General features: G+C 38.1%; 1 protein-coding gene across 4 annotated transcripts in view; it reads left to right on the top strand.

Annotated features, from left to right (window-relative positions):
• Positions 1–32: 32 nt before the first annotated feature.
• UBE2Q2 (ubiquitin conjugating enzyme E2 Q2) overlaps positions 33–21,477 on the top strand; it is a 65,094-nt gene continuing 43,649 nt past the window's right edge. For 3 of the 4 annotated variants that reach the window (XM_040257333.1, XM_040257332.1, XM_040257336.1), the window contains exons 1-3: positions 33–499; positions 11,236–11,337; positions 15,734–15,838. In XM_040257333.1, coding sequence (XP_040113267.1) covers positions 311–499; positions 11,236–11,337; positions 15,734–15,838 — 396 coding nt within the window. In that variant the 5' untranslated portion in view covers positions 33–310. The remainder of the gene's footprint in view (positions 500–11,235; positions 11,338–15,733; positions 15,839–21,477) is intronic. The other variant, XM_040257334.1, reaches the window with a different exon arrangement.

Genomic DNA, 21,477 nt, shown 5'->3' with positions numbered 1-21,477 from the left:
GGGGGCAGCCCTTTCCCAGGCGGTAGCGGGGTGGTGTCGCTGTTGCCCTTTTAAGCCACGGGGCCGCCGCCTCCTGCCGGTGGAGTCAGTTACAAAGGGAGCAGCCGCCCAGGCCGCCACACCGCCGCTCGTTGAGGCCTCAGCGTCCCTCGCCATTTTCCAGCCCCGATCCAACGCGGGCCGAGGCGGCGAGGAGAGGCGGAGCCGCGAGAGCGCGGCCCGGGCCGGCCCCGCGGGGCGGTCGCGGCCGTGACGGCGGCTCCGGGCCCGGCTCCCCTTCCGCACCCCTCCCGCCGGAGATGAGGGGAAGATGTCCGTATCAGGGCTCAAGGCCGAGCTGAAGTTCCTGGCGTCCATCTTCGACAAGAACCACGAGCGATTCCGCATCGTCAGCTGGAAGCTGGACGAACTGCATTGCCAGTTCCTGGTGCCGCCACCGGCGCCGCCGGGCAGCCCGCACTCCCCGCCGCCGCCGCTCACACTCCACTGCAACATCACGGTGAGGCGCCCGGCCGCAGCCCCTCAGGGCCGGGCCGGGGAGGAAAGGGGCGCCCCGAGTGCTCGGACAAAGGGGAGGCTGCCCCGGAGAGGCCCCTCGGACCCCGGGCGGGGCGGGGCGGGTCCGCCCCTTTGCCCGGTGAGGGGCCCGGCTGGGGCCCCGCCGGGACTGCGCGCCGCTGGGGTGGGAGGAGGCGGACGGCGCGTTTCTCCGGCTTTCCCGGCGGGGCTGGGTTTGGGGCTGCTGGCCCCTCGCGGCCGCGGTCGCCGCACCTCGAGGCGGCCGAGCCCTCGCCGGGTCGCCATGGCCGCCCACAGCCAGGGGCCTGCCCCCGGGGGCCGCGGCCCGCGGGTCGGCTGTTGTTTGAGCCCCGGCGGGGCAGGCGAAAGGCCCTCAAGTTTGAACGCGTCCTTCTCCAGTCAGGTTTCCCTGGTTCCGTCTATTCTCCCAGTTATTTTTTTAAGTTTGGGTTTAAGGAGAAACTAACATTGAAAACTGACGCGTTTGTTGGGGGGAAAGTTTCGAATGCAGCCTCTGGCGCTGTTTGAATGATCCCCTTCCCGCTGGCCTGGCTCCGCGCTAGCGCGTTCCGAAGGCGTGTTGGACCTTGGATGCGGCAGGTGTTCTCGGGGGATGTTTGTGGAGCCCCTCCTGTGGTAAATCGGGAGCAGGGGAAAGGAGATCCGTGCCCAAATCTACTGTCGAGAAAGATCGTTTTTATGTCACAAAGTCGGAAAGATCCTTTAAAGCTCTCTCATTTGCTTCGGCGGAAAGCTCGTGACAGACCCGTAAAAAAAAAAAAAGTTAAATAAGTTTCCTCATAAAAGTGTATGATGAGGATGTTCATTGTGAAATTGACCGACGGTATCGGTGCCAAACTGCGGGATGTGCCGCTTATTATAACAGGAGTCAAGGTGGTGGTTTCATGTTCCTCTGTAAATACGGTTAAAGCTGACTCTAGCGTCGTTAAATTCCCTTTGGTTAAGTTAGTAGGTAGGTAAGTCCTACAGAGTACCTGGTGCTCCGGAGTCTGCAAAGGCCGTGAGGTTATGATAATATTAAAATAGTTTTCAGAATACCGGGGAGCAGGTGTATATTAAAAAGTACAATAAAGAGCTGTACTGAGGTGTTCTCTTCTAGGCGCTGGTTTCGCGAAAATGGGTAGAGCAGTCCCTGCTTTCAGAACTTAGGCTTCTTGAGGGAAGAGTTTTACACAACAAAGTGATCAAGTTCTATGGTATGCTCGCGAAAGCCAAAGAGAGCAATTAACTTTGACTTTGGTTGAGGGGTAGGGGGCGCTTCAGAAAGGGCCTTGTGGAGAGGCGGATTTGTGGAGTTGGGTTTTCACAGGTGAGTCGAATTTTGGAAGGGAGCCAAAGGACATTTCAGGCAGAGGAAACTCCATCCGGAAAAAGACACCACAGCTTTCAAAATGTGGTTGGCTTAGGAACAGAGACGTTATAATGAGACTTGAGAAGCCCAGGATATAGGCGGATGAAGGAGCACATGTTCCAAGAATGGAAAACAGGAAGTCGTAGTGAGCACAAAGTAGGTGATAATAAAGAGACTGGCTGATCTGAATGATGATTATTCTGGCACAAGTTGAAGTATGGCCAGGAAAAAGTAGGGCTGGTTTAAATGACAAACTGAACTTGTAGGCTCCTGGCGAGGTGCAAGCTCAGGTAAATGGGAAGGTGTATTTACCATCCAGGACTAGGGGTAGTTCTCTGTAGTGGGTGGCATTAGGAAATGTGTGTGTGGTTTTGGTTATTCTAGTGGGGGTGGGGTGGGATGGTGGTGTTGCTGTGCTGAGCTGGCATTTAAGTGGCAGGGGTACAGGATGCCAAGTGTAATACTCAGGCAGTCTGCCAGACAGAATTATCCCACTTCAAGTGCCAGCAGTGCCCTATTGAGAACCATATTGGAGGCTGATAGAGTCAGCTGCACACAAAGATACTGAATGATGACATGGATTAGGGAGTGGAGCACGAAGTGAGAGATGCCTGGCGAAAGGAGGATTTGGTGGGGACTAGGATAATGGTACCATTAATACAAACTACTCAAATTGAGGTGTCAGTGAATTATGACACATTATCAGAAGATAATTATCATTGTAGATGCTGTGTTAATAACATTATTATGGAGAAACATCAAACACATTCAAGAAGTTCAGTAGCGTGGAGAACTTCCGTGTATGCAGCCTCAACAGTGATAAACTTTTGGCCAATCTTATTTCATCTCTGCCCCATCTTGGATTATTTTGAAGCAGATTCCAGACATAGCACTTCATCTGTAAATATTTTGATGTGTATTTTTAAAAGATAAAGACTGTTTAGGCATGGCTTAGTGTTTAGATAAAATCAATTCAGTTGCTCTTGTCGATACCATTTTCTTAGAGGGGAAGGAGGAAGGAAAGAGTGGGGTTGGATTTCAAATGCCAGGATTTGTCTACTGTGTTTGATTTGCTATAATCTAAAAAGTTTTAGCTGTTAAAAATAAAAATGTACTGTTTGATCTATTTAAAAAAAAAAAAACTTTTCCTCTTATTCCCAAATATTTATTGAGTTCTTGCCAGGCCCTGTCTTCTCCATGCTTACCAAGAAGCATCCTTAGGCACTTTCTATAACGTCATTAGTTGTTTCTTACACACGTGCATGTCAATTTGAGTAATCCTCTAAAGATACGATGCCCCTTTTTCTTTCAGGCTTCTGCATCAGCAGTTTTCCCCCTGTGGAATGTGCCCCTTTCCCCAGCTCATTCTGTCTTGACATGTCTGACCATCTCCAAGGCTCTCTAGTCGTACAGTGTATCTGTTTCCCTTCCTGCCTCCTAGAGTCCTTAACTGCTGCTTTGGTTATGTTTTCTGATATTCTCTTATAATACGGTGGTGGGTTTTTTGGAAAGTCTTTTTCATGGTGGCGGGGGAGACTATTCACTGGTTTTGCTTTTCATCCTCCACTCAGTAAATGCTCAGTAATATTTGTGTTGTTGGCAATATGGCCACCATTTTAGCTACATTCTCTTTGAACAAAAATCTTAACTACTTAATCTTAATAAGTTAACTGCCAAGAACTGGTCAAAAGGGCACAGAAAACATCTAGAAAGTGTCTTGGGTAGTGCATAAATATTTGAAAGGCCACTTAGGGCTTGATAGGAAATCTTCAATTTGACTTCACATGAAAGTGGTTTAAGAAGTAAAAAAAACAGACAAAAGTGTACTCTTTAGGCCAAGGGAGTGGAACTAAATTTCTTTTCTGTTTCATAAATTTGTCCTAATCTTAGATATGAAGGGGAAAGAGGGCTAAATTCAACTTCAAGGAGTCATTTTTTTACTTGTTTTCTGTGAACTCATGATAAAAAAGTTTGTCATGCAGACTTAAAAAGTTATTTTTTCCATTTTCAGTAAATAGATTTAATTGCCAGTCAGAGCTAACATCCGGTTGTTATGATCACACCTAAAAGCAAAGCAGTTCATTTTAATAACCTGTGCAGCCTTATTCAGAGCCAGTATAATACTTTGTTTTAGTTCTTTTGAAATATTTAGCATAACTTGGCAACTCCATTACTCCTTTTATGGACTTCTTGCCATCTGGGAACTCTTGGTAGGGAATCACTGTTTTAAAGTGAGAAATCCCCCCCAGGAAGTAAATTAGCTGGTAAACAAATAAAAACTCATAGTACTTTATTATTTGTATAGCATAAATCATTACTCTTTATGTATGAGTGGCTATTTGCCAGGCTATTTGTGGTGGAATATTTTTTTGTTTAATTAAATTTTTATTCATCATCGCCAAAAAGGGTACTCTTTTCCCCACCCCAACAGCAAGATACTAAATTAAAAATGTTAGAGCTCTGAGTTTAAGAGATGGGAAAAATTTTTTTACTTTTAGTCTTTGGGACCTCAAGCAAACTACTAACTTTTACTGTATTTTTCTATGAAATAGATAATACTTTTTGATCCACATGAGAATGTATTTAGGAGAATTCTCTAACAGTGATAATAATCTCTATAAATATAAAAGTGATGATGTCATTAGTGGCTGAATAACACTGGTTTGAAAATACTTTTTAATAGCTTTTCATGGGAAATGAACCAGTGCTGTTAATTTAATTTTTGATGTTTCTTGTCTTTACACTGATTAAAAAAAAGTAGCCCTGACAGTGTTATACAAGGGAAATAACAAAACTTGACTGAAAAGCCCAAGACCTTTTCTTTGGTCTGTTCTCCTGGGACAGATTGCTTTTCCAGTTTGAACTCCTGGAGAATCTTTTGGAAGTATCAGAACTGTCATGTTAAGTGCTTAAATGGTACTTTCACTCCAGAGGAATCATTGTTTCCATTCATTTGACCAGTTTATAATATACAGTCAAATTCCTAGTTTGTATCTAGTCTCCCTCATCCCCATTTTTATGACCTTCCTTGAAAGGAACAGATATATGAAGAGGAGATTTAGGTTTCCATTTTGTGAATGGTGTATCCTTTAGTAATTTGATTTTTTTTTTTTTTTCTTTGTTAAACTTCCTTAGACCTGGAAAAGGATAGTGTTAGATAAATGTCAGCTGGTTGAAGGGCTGGGAATTGAATTTAAATAGTCCCTGCCAAATAAAGCATTATTGGAGAATCAGAGTGGTAAAGCAGAGGTCCCTTTTTCCAAGGCCATTGTAATCGTGTTCTGTGTTCTCTTCTAAAAGATTATTTCGAAAGACAAAGCAGACTTGGAACCAAGGAAACCAGTGATTTCTGCAGATTCAGTGGTTTGAATCTTTTTCAGCACTTTTGATTTCTCTGCTTCAATTCATTTAGAATGAAGTTTTAATTAACTGTAATTTGCTCCTCAAACAGTTAACATTTTCACATCACAGGAGTGTGTATACAGTATTCTTTTACCAAATATTAGTGTATTTACTCTGCTTCTGTGGGTTTTAGTCATGTTAGATACTTGGTTGTACATTGTTTACTTGTAAAATGATTATCAGGGAGCAGTCTCTTTTTTTCTTTTTTGGGGGAGGGGATAGCTTTTTTAATGTTGTCAGGTCATTTAGGATTTTATATGGTACCATATGGTAATTCTGTCAGTTTATTTCATTCTCCATCCCACATTTATTGAACGGCAAAGTGTGAAAATAATGTGTCCTATAACTGTTCTCCAGAAGTGTTACAGTTGTTAGACCTCTGAACCTTCAACAAGAAATATGTGCGTCAATTTTCAAAAAGTTAAGACACAGCCATCTCCAAGGATTTCACATCATTTGGAAAAATACCAGAAACTGAGCATTCTGGCAGGCAGTTTTGCTGGCAGGTGCTTGATATAGAGCTGCACATTGGTCTTGTAGTGGATTTGTGTGGAAAATAGAAAAGTTATTTCTGAACAAGGCAAGCTCCTTAAGCAATGAGAAGCAAAGAGGTCGGTTTGATTGACCTTGAGTTATGTTGTCTTAGATTAGGACAACAACACAGCATTTTATGCTGGCAATGGTGGCGAGCTTCTTTGTCATTTGTCCAATTATGGTAACTTTTAGGGTGGTGGTCACAGACAACTTCATCCTTCAAGCCTTAAAATTACTATAAGAACAATAGTATTAATAAAACTGAGGAAAAACAGGGCCCCTGAATAATTAGATGCTTAGATAATTGTCTAAAATTTTCATAACTGTGGTGAGAAAGAGCTGTGTTAGAAGCATTTAAACATTTAATGTGGGGAAAGTTGCTTGAACTTATATTGGGATTTTTCAGCACCATCCATTGTTTAAAAATTGTATATCATGGGTCATTTTAAAGAGAAATAGTAAGGAAACTATCTTTTCAAGATAGAAAGCTTAGTTATTAATCTTGTAAAAATTTAAAAGCTTGAAGTATAAGAGGTTGAAAGCATTAATGCTTAGGTTTCTAAGTTTCGGTAATAATTTTAGATGCCTTTCAAAGTATGTGGATTGTCTTTTAAACATTACACTGAACAAGCCTTGACCATGATGTAGAATTTGTGCTGAAGGTTCAGTTTCCAGAGGTGATGGTAGTGGATATTTTATAATGTGGAAGACAAGACATTTTTATTTAATTAAGAAATCTAGAAACCAGATAAGCAAAACTAGAAAAAAAAAATTGCCTGTAATTCTACCATTCAGAACACACCACTATCCAGACTTTGATGTATGCATTGTCAACTGGTCATATTTTTTCTCTTCTATTTATGTAGATTCCCTCTCTCTTAAAAAAGTCAGATTATTTTATAATCTGATTTTTTTGTTTTTACTCAATAATATTGTAGACCTTTGTAGTAACCATTACTCTACAATGTCTTCAATTATTGTGTGCTGTCTTATTATATGGCTTTAGCATTGAGTCAGTCATGTCCCTACTATCAGTAGTTTCTGGTTTTTTTCTGTTTTAAATAATGCCTTAAACATTACTAGATCGAGCTAAATCCTCACGTATATAGGTAATATCCTTTGAAAATTTCCTAGTAGTGATAACTTTCCTTTCTTATTGATGAATTGGTTTTTGGAGATGTTGTAACACATTATATTGTGTAGGAACTTTTTTTCCCTTTTCAGGTAGCAGCTTTTTTATTTATCAGATTGGCAATACTGTTAACAAGTGTCAAGTGAAATGAGCATTCTCATAGTCAAGGCAAAAAAGTGTAAATATTTATGACCCTCTAGAAAACAGTTTGGTTTCTTTTGCTGCTGCTGCTAAGTTGCTTCAGTCATGTCTGACTCTGTGCGACCCCATAGACGGCAGCCCACCAGGCTCCCCCGTCTCTGGGATTCTCCAGGCAAGAAACTGGAGTGGGTTGCCATTTCCTTCTCCAATGTATGAAAGTGAAAAGTGAAAGTGAAGTTGCTCAGTTGTGTTCAACTCTTCGCAACCCCATGGACTGCAGCCCACCAGGCTCCTCCATCCGTGGGATTTTCCAGGCAAGAGTACTGGAGTGGCTTGCCATTGCCTTCTCCGTTGGTTTCTTTTAACCCTCTCCATTTAGCAAGATAAATGCTGACTACCGCTGTTGGCCAGCATTGACCTTGTGATGCTAGATCTCTGAGAAAGAGGGCTTTAGTCCCAGAGAAGACCCAGATTTGCCTAGTTTAGCTCATCTGACAGCTAATCAGGAATAGGATAGGCTGGTAGAGGCTGGTAATCAGGTTTTGGGTCAAGAGAGGAAGGTAGGAAGATGGAAAGGAGATAGGAAAAGTATCCTCAGTGGAACCACGTTAATACAGAATGGTAAAAGGACGTTTCTTACAAGGAAGAAATTCTGAAAGTGAGGGGGGGGAAAGGTTGGCGGATGGGGACAGGCAGCAGTTTTAATGAGAATAGTGGTGCAAGTTTACATTTTTTGGGGGTTAAACTCTTTGATATCTGGTCTGTCATTTGCCTCTGCATTCAGTCTATGGTGGTATGTTGTTGTGGTTGAAATAATAATAAGAAAATCCAGCCTCACACAGATACTTGATTGGAAAAAGAAATATTTTAATAGCCATTTTAGATAGCTGTAGACATTCTTTTTGGATACTGTACCCAAACTTGGTTTTTCTTAGATTTTGACTGGATCTTTCACCCTTGCATGATATGACATCATGTGTTATTATTTGGAAAATATTAGTTTGCTGGAATCTTATAAATGTTAATATATTTCATTATATAACATAACATTATATCCATTAATATCATCATCACCCTCATCAAAATACTCTTGGGAAGCTGTCAGGCTCACATGGTGGAAACAGACTTTATAAACTTCTAATTTTTGCTTAAAAGCTTGAATTTTATTATTGGCAATAAATACTGCCTTGGGTTTTCCTTGAAATGACAGGTTCTCTTCATTCTTTTTTTGAGAAAATACCTATCAGAAACCCAAGTTGGAATAACTATTGTTTGACAGTCATTCTTTCAAGTGAAAATGGTGTCCTGTCAAAGTGGTTAGTTCAGCTCACAACTCAAACACACAAGTGCTCTCTCATCTGTTCTGTAGCAATGCTCATGTGTGCCCATTTCATCACTGCAATATTAAAAAGACATAAGAATTGAGATTTAGTAAAATAACTGCCTCATCACAGACATTCGTAAGTGAAGTGCCTTTTTCTTCTTTGAAACACCTTTAATGCATAGTGGTGAATAATACCATGACTTCAAGTATAGTTTGGTGTCACTGCCTTTATCTGTGCAAAGGTACCCACCATTGTATTGGCACCATTGGTAAGAATGTTAAGTGTGCAAAAGGCAATTAACATCTTAGTATTCCCATAGAAATAGTTTGGACCTTGGAGTCCAAGGGTCCCGCTTAGAGAACTGTTAACATAATTGCTTAGACCTACTATATATTCTGTCTTTTGTCTAGGATTAGAAAAATATGGCATAGGTAGTAACTGATCTCAGTATTTCTTTTCTTTTCTTTTTGTAATTTTCATAATATGGTTTTGAGGGGTTTTAGCTCAGAGCACCAGTTGATATATTTTCTTTTGCTTATGCAGAACTTTAATCAATGCAATGAAGCTCAAAATGTTTTTTTTCTTTTTCTTTTTTTAAGACTAAAGAAAATACAAATATAAAACAGAATGGTTTAGATAGTGTATTCTCCAGATTAGGCTGAAGACTTTGAGGAAAATGTGATATTCAGTTAAGTAATTCTCACTAAAAATGGGATTAATTTTGAAGACCATCTACGTTTTAGCTTAAAGAGATTTGGAACACAGTAAGAATTTGAGGGATGGGGATACAGAAATAAACCATTGCTGAATGGATATAATGATGTTCTATTTCAACTTCTTTTCTTTAAAGAACATTTGGTAAAATGCTTTAAAAATATTTAAAAATATTCTGTGGCTCCAACTATGTTATAATTGAGATTATAATTCTCAAAGCAGTGCTTCTTTAAAACTATGTAAAATTGTCATGTTTCTGTGACTAGATCTAACTGCAGCTAATACTAATAATAATGGCTTTCCCTAATATGTAACAGAAAGCAGTACAAATGAACAGAGTAAATGTTAGTAGGTGGAAATGTGTAATGCTTAATTCATTAACTTTTTAAAAATCAACATGTAATTGTGCTTTAAAAAAGTATATAGATAGTAATAGCATTTCTAGGTAGTATTCAGTTTGTGTGATGTAATAAAATATTGGAATTTTATGGTGTTTGAATTATTTATTGTTCTACAACTAGTTTAGCAGCTTAAAACAGACATTATCTCACTATCTCTCATTATCTCATTTTGAGTATGGGTTAAAAAACTGTGTGTGACTTACCTGGGCTCCTCGGCTCAGGGTACCTGACCAGGCATTCAAGGTGTTGGCTGAGGCTGTAGTCATCTCAAGGCAGGACAGGACAGTCCTCTCCACCTCCAAGTTCATTCATTTACTTGTTGGTAGGATTCATCTCCTCAAACGCTGTTGGTCTGAGGGGCTCAGATTCTAGTTGGTACTTGGTCAGAGGCTTCTTCAATCCCTTGCCCGGTGGGTTTGTATCTCTCCATAGGGAACTGTTTTCCATTGGGGGAACAAATGAAAGAGCAAGGAAGGGTAAGCAAGACAGAACTTCCCATCTTTTTGTAACCTGATTTCAGAGGTGACATCTATTACTTTACTGTATTCTGCTTGTTACAAGTGAGTTGTTAGATCTAGGGGAGGGAATTATATAAGGGAGTGAATACCAGGAGGTTGGTTAGGATTATTGGGGCCATTTTAAAGGCAGCTTATTACAGTGTTCAAGAACACAACTGACCTCGATGAGTGGGAGCCCAGACAGTAGCTGTACAAGGAGAATGCCTGTCTCAGAGTCCAGCTCCCATGGCAATTGAGCACTGAAGGTAGCCCTAAGATAGCTGTGTTGCTGTTTGTTCTGCCTTTCTAACACTTCCTATATTTAAGAAGTAATCTTAACCTTATTTAAAAAATCTGTCCTTTAGAAACTACATTCTTGTTTGCAATCTAAGAAAGGAAGGGAAATTATTAGGAAAAAGGCGAAAATTAAATGGGATTGCTTTTAGGGGCCAGTTTTCTAATGGAGAAAAAAATCTCAAGGTAATTTCTGTAGTTACACTACTCAGAAGACAAGTCATACAGTGAGTGGATTTAAAAAATTAGTTTTAGCATTTGTAAGGATTTAAAAACATGTGCCTAGATATATATTCCTTTACTTTGTTTAAAAAATTGAGTTACATCTCATCTAGATAAAGCCTAGAAATGTAGCTTTATTATACTGAAAGGCAAAAAGTAGTATGGTTTAACTCTATAGACTACTTCAAGGTTGGAAAGTTTTGTTTTTGCTTTTAATTTGTTTGTTTCTTGAAGGATTTATTATGATTCTAGATTTTAAAGCCCTTAAAAAATGTTAAAGCTGGCAAATCCATGCCATGATAGACCTTTCTTTGTAAAGGAAGGGAAACCCATCATCCTTGGTACTTGCATAACATTTTTTTCTGCTTTTGATGGAACAACTTTTGCAGTATATTCTCTTCTGTTTGTTTTAAATCAGACTGCAAGTCCTTTTTTTAAGGCTTATAAATCATATAACATGAAGCAGGCAAGATTAAACTATAGGGCTTAATAATTTTTGTTTAAAAAATTAAAAACATGGATTTTTAATGAATTTAAAGACATGGATTTTAATATGTTACTTTTTTTCTGTGATATGTTTTACTTAAATTTGTGATCATCTTGCCATTTAGTGGTGGGGTTTACTTGCCTATCCAGGTTAACCTGTATGTAAATGTGTTTAACATCAGTGTCTCCGTAACAGGAATCTTATCCATCTTCTTCACCAATATGGTTTGTGGACTCTGATGATCCAAATCTGACTTCGGTTCTGGAACGTCTCGAAGACACTAAGAACAACAATTCGGTGAGAAAATAATAAACCACACTACTTTTTTTTTTTTGTCATGAACGTAACAGAATTCAAGTGTTAAGAGGTAATATGATACAAAAGCTTGATTGATAACCTAGTTTTTAGCTCCTCTAAGATTTTTTTTTTGTCCTTCAAATTCTGTTTAGTACTTGGTTTCTCATTTTTATTCCCTGTAACTATAGTCTTAGTTTAGCTCAGGAATTAGGTTGTCTCTTTCCCATGAATCCTAATCATTAAATTAAGTAAGCATTTTTGATTGGGCCCATTATCCAAGGTAGGAAATAGAAAAAGGGAAAAAAACTGAGATAAATGTGAGGGGGAAATAATGCTAGAATGACCCCAGTTGATGTTTCTGTCAAGAGTCTATATAACTCTGCAGTAAAAACCAAAGGAATATAAATAAAAAATTATTTTTTAATATATAAAGAAATCAGATTTCTTTGATTATAAAACTATTAAGTAACCCTTGGGAAAGAACTAGTGAAATTAAAAACAATAAAAGGAAAATAGAAATCACCCTAATTTTTCTCTACCTGATAATAAACGTTGTTGACATGATGGCAATTTTTTTATTCAGTATTTTTCTTTTGCTTGTAAAATACATAAACAGACATTAAAATTATTAAAGTTATATCATTTGCATTTTTCCACGATATCACAAAATTCTTATAGAAGAATATCAGTTATTATTTGCAGGTGACGTGATTGTTTACCTTAAATCCAAAGGAGTCAGTTGAAAAAGCAATTTTTAAAATGATTGATTAAAAGTTCTGTTATATAAAAATCAAGTTTTCTGAAATATCAGCTATAATCAGAAAATACAGTGGACAGGTATTTTATTGACAGCCACAAAGAAAATTAGACACCTAGGAATAAGCTTAGATGTGCAAATTTTGTATCAAGAAAACTATAAACATTTGCTGAGTGGAATTAAAGACTTGACAACTGTGTTCCTAGATGTGCAGACTCCCATATTATAAATATGTCAGTTATCTGTAACTTCATGTGAGTTTATAAATTGAATGCAATTCCAGTAAAAATCCCAACAGATTTATTTTTGGAACTTGACAAAATGACTCTAAAGTTTGTTTTGAAGAGTAAGTAATAATAATTATCTGACCAGATACTAAATAAAATATCAAGTACTAGAACTAAGCTGGACAGGTAAAGGCAGTTAGAAATTTAGAAACATAATCATGCAATTGAGAATCTAGAATCAGTTAAATTGAACCGAAATACTCAATAAATAAAGCATAGATTATTTTATGAATAGTACTGGGAGAACTGACCATTTCAGGAAGTTAAAGACTTACCTCAGATTTTTGTCACAATAAGTTAGAGGTGGTTTAAACATCTATTTTTAAAATTAAGATCAGAGGAACTTCAGTGTGAGTATTACAAGAGTAATAACAAAGCCATGAAGATTAGAGGAAAAAATTAAAAGCTAGACAGACATGTGTTCACATCTCCAGCAAGGGAGGGTCAACAGGACAGGTAATGAGCAATAGACATAGCCCCCTTACCAATGCTTCCCTTTAGGAGGTTGCCTCTAAAGATCTAAAGTTGTAAGCTTTATAGTAGTAGAAATGAGTGGGCTTATTTTTTGATGTCTAAAACATTCCATCAAAAAATGCTCCTGAAGTAAAATGACATAGGATATAAAATTTGATACAATTTTATGAACGAGTATTTACATAAAACAAACTCATCCTCTACTCTTTCTTGTGCTCTCTGCCAGTTATTTTATAATCTAGTTTCTTGATCAAACAAGCTATCTTTTCTCACATTTAATTCATTATAATATGGATGCTGCCACCTTTGTTGTACTAAAATTTTTACCCCTAGTTGCCAAATCCAGGACTACTTCTTTAGTCCTAAAGTTTCTGCAGCATTTTGATACTGTTGACTCTTTCCTTTTGAAATAGTCCTTCATTCAACAAACATATACGCTTTACTATCCACCAATAAATAGCTAGTTAAAAAAAAATGCTGTATGGTTTTATGATAGAACATCATGTTGTTGTTAAGAATGCAGCCAGTCTTTCCACAAGAGCACATGCAACGTTCCAAGATGTACTAAAGTGAAAAACCAAGGCAAAGCATATTTTCTGAAATCTGGCCCCTTTTGTATGGTGGTTCAGTCACTAAGTTGTGTCTGCCTCTTGTGATCCCATGCGCTGTAGTCCACCAGGCCCCTCTGACCATGGGAATTCCCAAGCAAGAATACTGGAGTGGGTTGCCATTTACTTCAGGGGATTTTCCAGACCCAGGGATTGAACCCAGGTCTCCTGTGCTGCAGGCAGTCTCCTGCATTGGAAGCGGATTCTTTACTGACCGAGCCACCAGGGAAGCATGTATACAGTGCTGTAAAAAATATATAAGTAAATATATATCTATGTGTACACTGGTTTGTACATACCTTTTTTTAACCTGGGTGGATACAGGAAACTATTAGTAGTAGGACACAGAAAAGTGTTTTTAAAAACTTGCCTGGCTCTGTGCCAGGCTTTGGGATAAGTGGTCAGTATAAAAGACCAGTCCTGTCTCTGTCCTCTGAGGATTTCCATCAAATCACTTTCTCCTGTTTCTGTCTCTTACTACCTTGCCTTGGTCTCTCTGAGCACTTATTCCTTGGTCCACCTCTTTGTTCTCTTTCTGTGCTTTCTCTGAGTAATCTCTTCTACCCCCAGTATTTAAATTGTGGCCTATATTCCAATGATTCCTAAATTTGTATCTCTAGATAAAATTTTGTCTCCTGAGTTTGACACCCATTATTTGTCTATATATCACATAGATCCAGGGAATCTCACTCAGATGTGCCATGACTGTTCAAAATGAATACATCTAAAATTTAAGTTAATCTACATCTTAGTACTCCACCACCCTCATCTCGTTTTTCCTCAAAAATTTCTCTCTGTGATTGTGAATGGGGCAAAATGAAATAATGAAAGTTGTTCCCCATGCCTGAATGTGGGAACTATCTTAGAGTTCTTTTCTATACCAGTGTTTCCTGACCCCTGCCGCCTCAACCCCAAACTATCTAGTAAATTTCTAAGGCTTGTTCATCTCCCTTCTAAATATTTCTTAAATTCTTGCCCCATGGTCTTAGTTTCTTCTTCTGATCCCTTAAATACCTTTTTGGGGACATGGAGTTGAAATTCCCGGGAGGTGTACGGCCCTGCTGCTTACTGCCTGGGGCACCTCTGCCACCATGCGGCCGTCTCTCCCGCAGTGCTCGGGGAGTTCTTCCTGTACCAAGGGTGGAGTGTCCAGGTCTGTCCAGCTCACCCAGCCGCCTCTTTATTGTGTACTGAGCACAGAACAGAGCTTATAAGATGGAGAACAAATCCACAGTGGGGCTTTGCTATTTTTTAAGCTTGAGGATACTTTTGATACTAATTTACTGCTCAGCTTTCCTCATTTTCATTTGCTCTATTGTCCACTTTGGAAAGGCTTGTTCTTTGCTTTGTTTAGCCTATTCTAATTCTGTTTCTGTTTTCCCTTAGTCTTTCATAAATCTGCTTCTTTCTCTTCATCTCTTTTCCTGGTTGGCAACATCTAGGAAACTGTTCTGACCAATTGAAGTAAGTTGCCTTATTTGCTCCCAGTCAGGTCTACTGATAGTGACCGTTCTTCTGAAATCAGTGCTAAACTTATACATTGAAAACAATGTATATTTTTTAAAGAATGAAAAGTATATTTGTGCATATAATTTACCTTGCTTACTTAAAGTAAATATGCTCTAGAAAGCATAAGAGCATAAAAATATGCTCTTAAAAGTGGAAAGGAGTTATTCTTTGCAGTTTTCCTAGTGAGGCCTTTTTTTTTTTTTTTTTTTTTGACAAACACTTAAGAGCCTATAAGTGTCAAGTGTTTTCACAGATTTGCTTTAATCTTTACCCTGATGAGAAGGTCTTAATTTCCTTATTTTCCAGATGAGGAGACTCAGACTCAGGACATTAGGCACTGTATCCAAGGTTGCCTAGGTTCCAAGGCTCTGTCTGCTAGACCACATTTGCCTCTGTACTTTCAAATGAGTGGCTGTGAAATATATAATTTTATAATCCATGTGCAACAACACTGCTTCTGTTTTCTGTAGCCTCATTAATGTATTAATGTACTCTTATAAGTTACTAAGAAAAGAAGTTAACAACTGAAAATTAGGCAGTGTTTGGAGCTTCTCTTCCTCTGCCATTTTTTCATGTCATTCTGCTAGGCAGCCCCGAAAATATTTCTTAAGATTGTTATTTTATCTGTAGGCTGTAATTGAGCAATAGTAAACCCCCTCCCCCCCCATTTCCTACTGGATTAGTTACAATAGTTGTAGCATTATTCATGTCTTCTAAGGGCTCTTTAACATAATGCTTATTTACTGAAATGTGTTTTGTAGCTTCGTCAGCAATTGAAGTGGTTGATATGTGAACTCTGCAGATTATATAACCTTCCTAAGCACCTGGATGTTGAGATGCTAGATCAACCACTACCCACGGGTCAGGTAAAGTAAAAATTCTCAAGTGTTCAAGAGCTAAAATACATTGTCTCATGCACAAATAAAATTAGGACGATTTCTCATTATTATGCAACTTATTTAGAAGTTAGTTTTTGTTTTCCTGTTGAATTGTTTTGTTTGTTTTAGATCCTAAAAATAGCCTTTTCACTCTTGGGAGCCGCTGGTTATATTTACTATGACAGGCAAACAATTGCCCTTGTCCCCATCACCACCTTTTTGTTGTTAATATTTCTGGTTGCTGTAACTGTTCCTTGCTTCTGCAATTGTTTGCTTTTGTTTATTTACTTACCTTCACCTGAGAATGCCATCTCTCTGCCCTTTTGTGCTTCTAAAGGCCTAACTCGAATGTTATCTCCTCCTGTTTTTAAGCAGCAGAAGTACCCACTTGCTCACCACCACCTCTAACTTCTCTGGATTTCTGGATTTACCTATTTAGGTATAATTTCGTGACTTGTACTATAATAAAGATTTGACTCTTATACCACCCACTTACCCACCCACCTCCCCTTCCTAAAACATCTTTATATTTAGTCATATGAATAATCATCACTTATCATTAGGACTTTGTAGTGTAGTTTCCTGTTATATTTCCTTTGTACAACTTTTTGCTTTGTGGTGTCTTCCTTAGTAGTAATTCTTAGTTTAAAAAAGTTATGTCCTGTCTCTTTTCTGTGAGATCTCCTCTCTCTTCTTCAGCCTTTGGTTTCTTCTGTACCAGTCTCAGCAGGTTTTTTTTTCTGGGCTGGCTATTCAGTGGTCATCTTGAAATTTTTCTTGTCTCTTCTACTGGAGTAGTAGATACATTGTTTTCAGATTTCATGTTTCTTTCTCTTTTCCTTTCCCTGGAGTAAAATGATTTTAGTCAAGTAAAATCTTAAGAAAACATGAAGAGGTGGTAGATTTCTGAGTTCTTAACTTCTTAAAAAAAAAAAAATGGCCAGACCACCATAGGTTTGAATCTTGATTTACTGCTCATTAGTTGTATTACTAACTAGCTTAGGCTAGTTACCTAGCAATATGTTCATCAGTATCCCATTTTCAAAATGGGAGAAATGCTAGTAATATGTATATTTGGGGGGACATGTAAAGATTAAATAGGTTGTTACATGTAAATCATTTAGAGCAATGCCTGATGCATAGTAAATGCCCAATAAATGTTTTAACTGCTGTTATATTCTTCACTTGCTTGATAGTTTGGTTGAATGTGTAGTTCTTGGTTGAAAAAATTTTACCTCAGAATTTCAGACTGTGCTGTTGTCTAGTCAGGAGTGGTGTGCCCTTCTTAGTCTTAGTCATCTCTGCGTGGCTTTCAGGAAGCTTCTAGGACTTTGTCCTTCCCTTGGTGTTCTGAAATATCACAGTGGTTTACTGAGTCGTGGTTTGTTTGGTTTTCCGTTGTTTTTGAGCACTTAGTATGGATGGACCTTGTCAAATTTGGACTCTTGAGTCTTTCTTCTTGGGTAGATGTTCTTATATTTTTTCCTGTGGCACTTTCTCCTTTCCATTCTTTTCTTTGTTCACCTTGGAATACCTACCAGTAGGATTTTAGACCTCCTTACTTGAATCTTTGTATCTTCTTATCACTATATTCTGTCTCTTTGTCTTGATTTCAAATTCTGAAACATTTACCTTTCTTTCTTTCTTTATTATTATTATTTTTATTTTTTTTAATTTATTTTTTATTTTACTTTACAATTCTGTATTGGTTTTGCCATACATTGACATGAAACATTTACCTTTCAATTTTTGAAAATTTTATTTGAACAGTCATAACTTTATAAGTTTTATTTTGGCTCTTTATTACTGCTTAACCAGTTACCCCAGAACTTAATAGCTTAAACAACACTTTCTTCTCTCTCTTAGGATTGTGTGGGTTGGTTAGGCTTAGTTGGACAGGTTTTCTGCTGACCTCACTGTGCAGTCAGAGAGTGGCTGGGACTCGTTATTTGGACATGTGACGCACTGGAATGTCCGACATGGCTTCTTCGTTTGCGTATCTGATGCCTGCTCTTTCCTCACATGGCCCTTCTTACCACATGGCATCTCATCATTCCAGGTCTCTTATCGTGGCTTCTCTTCCTTTAGAAAGGTAGTCAGAATTCTTATTTTTGGCTTTTAAGAGCACAAAAGTGGACGCTGTCAGGCTTTTTTTAACGTTTAGATCTGGAATTGGCACAGTGTCATTTCTACCATGTTTACTGGTTAAAGCAAGTCACAGGGCCAGCCCAGATTGACAGTGGGCGGGGTCCATATGAGGGTGAATGCCGGGAGTGTGCTCACTGTGGGTCCGCTCCAAAGATGAACAGACTATAAGTTCTAAAAGCTTGTTCCCTGATTATTCCTTATTCGTAGCATTCTATTTTTGTTTTGTTGATGTAATCATAAGTGTTTTTAAGGAGTTACTTTGATATTCTCCCTCAAGCATCTCTATTTCTAATAAGTTTAATTTTTTTTTTTCTAATTTATCTTGTTTTTTTTTATTTTTGAAGACTTTCCTCATATATGTCTTTATTCTGTTGCTTTTTCATATTTTTTCCTTTTTTTTCATTCGTATTTGAAAGAGGTACTAAAAGGCTGATAAGGAGTTCTTTGAGGCCAAGACTTGCCAACTGATACAGCTCTTTGGAGGAATTTAAGCTGGCTTCCATCCCTTATCCTCCACTCCCTGTTTCCTGGTATAATCATAAATGATGGCTGGAACTGTCTGGTTTCTCTGGACATGAAACCTTGTCTCCTGCTTGAGACAGACGTGTTTGCCAGAGTTCTGCTTAGGAGAGCGGTGTGTTCTGGGGGCTGGACAGCCTGCTTTGTCGTTGGTCTTTGGTTAGTCTGTGCCTCACTCCTGTCCAGCACTCCTGGTGTCTTCATCTGGAGCCTCTCCAGGGCACTGCGGGACAGGTTAGCCTGCCGATTTATCCCCTAACCTGTGGCTTGGCTTGTTTGCTCCACTTAAATTACCATTCTCCAGGTCACGGTCATCTCCTAGCATGAGTTGTCTTTTCTGCTGGTAGCCCTCTTTTGTTGTTGTTACACTGTGTGTTTGTACAATGTTTGACCTTCATGGTATGTCTTCATTGTAGTTCTAGCGGAGCCTCAGGAAAGAGATGGGAGAAAAGTATATTCTATGTTCAGCTTTGCTTCTTTAGAAAACATAGGTTTTTCACTTAACAGTATATCATGGACACAATACATATAGACCTACCTTGTTTTTCATGACTATGCATATATTAATAATTCCATATAGGGATATAACATAAATTACATGAATAAGTTTCCTAATTTTGACTCTTCCTTGCATTCACATAATAAACATTCAGTACCTATGTAGGTTGGGAGTTGGGGGTAGAACACATGGATATGATACTTTATGTTGGGGTTTTTCTACTTTAAGTAGAGTCTGATATAGTCTCTTTCCTTTTAGGCTCCTCTTGTTTAATTCTGGTATCAGAGTATAAGCAGTATCATGACTTGGGAAGCTTTGTGTATTTTTTTTCTAAGATCTCAAACAGTTGAAATCAATTTTCAGCTAGGGGGTAGTTTTGCCTCCCATGGGACATGTGAAAGTATTTGGAGATACTTTGTATCATCATGCTGGCAGGGGTGGAGGAGTGTGCTGTTGGCTTTTTGTGGGTAGAGGGGATGTTACTAAACATCCTGCAATGTCGGGACAGTTCCCCACAACAAACAGTCATTTGGTACAAAAATATCAATAGTTCCAAGGTTGAGAAGCCCTGATTTAAACAAACATCTGAGCCCGTTCCATTTTTCTTTTCTATGTAATATTCTACGTAGATTTTCCATTTCTTCAGTCAGTAGTATTCACTTTTTGCATCATCTTCATCTGTGGTTATAATCTTTTCTAAAGTTTTCTTTATCTTGAGGCTTGTCTGTTTTACTATAATGGTCTTTTGAAAGAACTGACCCTTAGTTTTATTTGTTAAATGTTTTTATTTTTTACTCTAGTCCTAATCATTTCTTTTTCTCTTTTAGTTTACTGGATCAATGTGATTTAAATTTTATAATGAAACATGTAAGGGCATTTGTTTTCTTTTACAGTGTTGTTTGACTTTATTGCATAGATCTTTTTTCTAAACAGTTTGTATGTCTTAAGTAGTTTGAGTCCATCTCTAGTTCATATTACTTTTCTTATATTTTACAAGAAAAAAGTTTTAAATAATATGTATTGAAAGTATATAAACATATGTTTAGAATAATAACTAGTGATGGGGAATACCTGGCAACTATTGCCTAGCCACCCCTCAGGTAAAGAAACAGAATGTTGCTTGCACTGCAGAAATCTTCTTCAGGCCCTTTCCAGATTATCATTCTCCTATATGTAATCCTCCCCTTACTTTTCTCTAGTTTTATTGCTCATATATCCATCCCTGAACAATATGGTTTAGTGTTGCCTGTTTTTGAGCTTCACATTTAGAGTTATACTATCTGTGTATTCTTTCATGTCTATCTTTGGCTCAGCATTGTGAGTGTATTCATTTATATGGTGTATAGTTATAGTTCTTTATTATTGTTGTATTTATTCCATTGTACCGTACATACTTATCCATTTGACTGTTTACTGACTTTTGGTTTGATTCCAGTTTGCTATTAGGAACAGTGCTACCATGATCATCTTTGTCTATAGTACATGGTACACCTGTGCAAGTATGTCTCTGGGCATGTATTTAGGAATTGAATTACAGGGGCATATGAAGGTCAATTTCTTCTTAAATTCACAAATTATTTAGAAAAAATTTTTAAAGATTCTCAGGCAGCTTTGGGGTTTTTAGTTTTTCACTGTGATCAGAATATGGCCTGTAAACTTTGAGCTGCATTAGCAGCAGTTGCTTAGACTTAACCAGTGATGTCTTTGATTATTGCTGTTTCTTGTACTCCGTGGTTGCCCCTCTCTGAAATATATCTCTGACTAATGTATTCTTTTTTTCCAGAAAGGATTTCTGAGGGTGGATATGAGGAGTGTTCCTTGAATACTCAGTGTCTGTTTCTATTATTTATTTAATATATTTATTTGACTTTGTGTAAAGTACTCTGTGTAAGTGCTGAGAATCCGGTGCTGAATAAACACAGGTATGGCTTGCATCTTGATGGAACTCAGGGAATTCTAAATTCATAGCTGAGTCTTTTCCAAGTTCTTTACACTTTTTCCTTCTGATATATTTTGTTACAGATGAAAAGTCTGAAACCTGTCTGATTCTTAGTTCTTTATACTTTTTCTCTCTGGAAATTGATGTGTTTTTTTTTCTTTAACTGTAAAGTATGGGGTTTTACTTTTCAGCATTACTTTGGGGCATTCAGAGCTACTTGATATTTTGACATCCTTCTTTAGGTTGGTAACATTTGTCTCTTTCTTTCCCTCATTTTCTGAATGAATATTGAATGAATATTGGATCTCTATATTCTGCTCTCTTTTCCCTTAACTCTTCTCTTATTTTAATCACCTTCTTCCCACCCCACCCCCCATCTCCTTTTTCTCCACATTTTAGGGGAATGTCACAGTTTGGTTGTCTTCTTTAATCATAAATACTTTGTTCATTCAGGTCCATTGTGCTCTCTGGCCCTTCTACTAAGTTGTTTTTTTTTTCCTTTGAGGGGAGATATTTTTGAAT

This window comes from Oryx dammah, unplaced genomic scaffold (genome assembly GCF_014754425.2).
Source record: "Oryx dammah isolate SB20612 unplaced genomic scaffold, SCBI_Odam_1.1 HiC_scaffold_16, whole genome shotgun sequence".
Classification (NCBI taxonomy): Eukaryota; Metazoa; Chordata; class Mammalia; order Artiodactyla; family Bovidae; genus Oryx; species Oryx dammah.
Note: the sequence above shows the minus strand (reverse complement) of the source record. Positions and strands in the feature narration are given on the sequence as shown.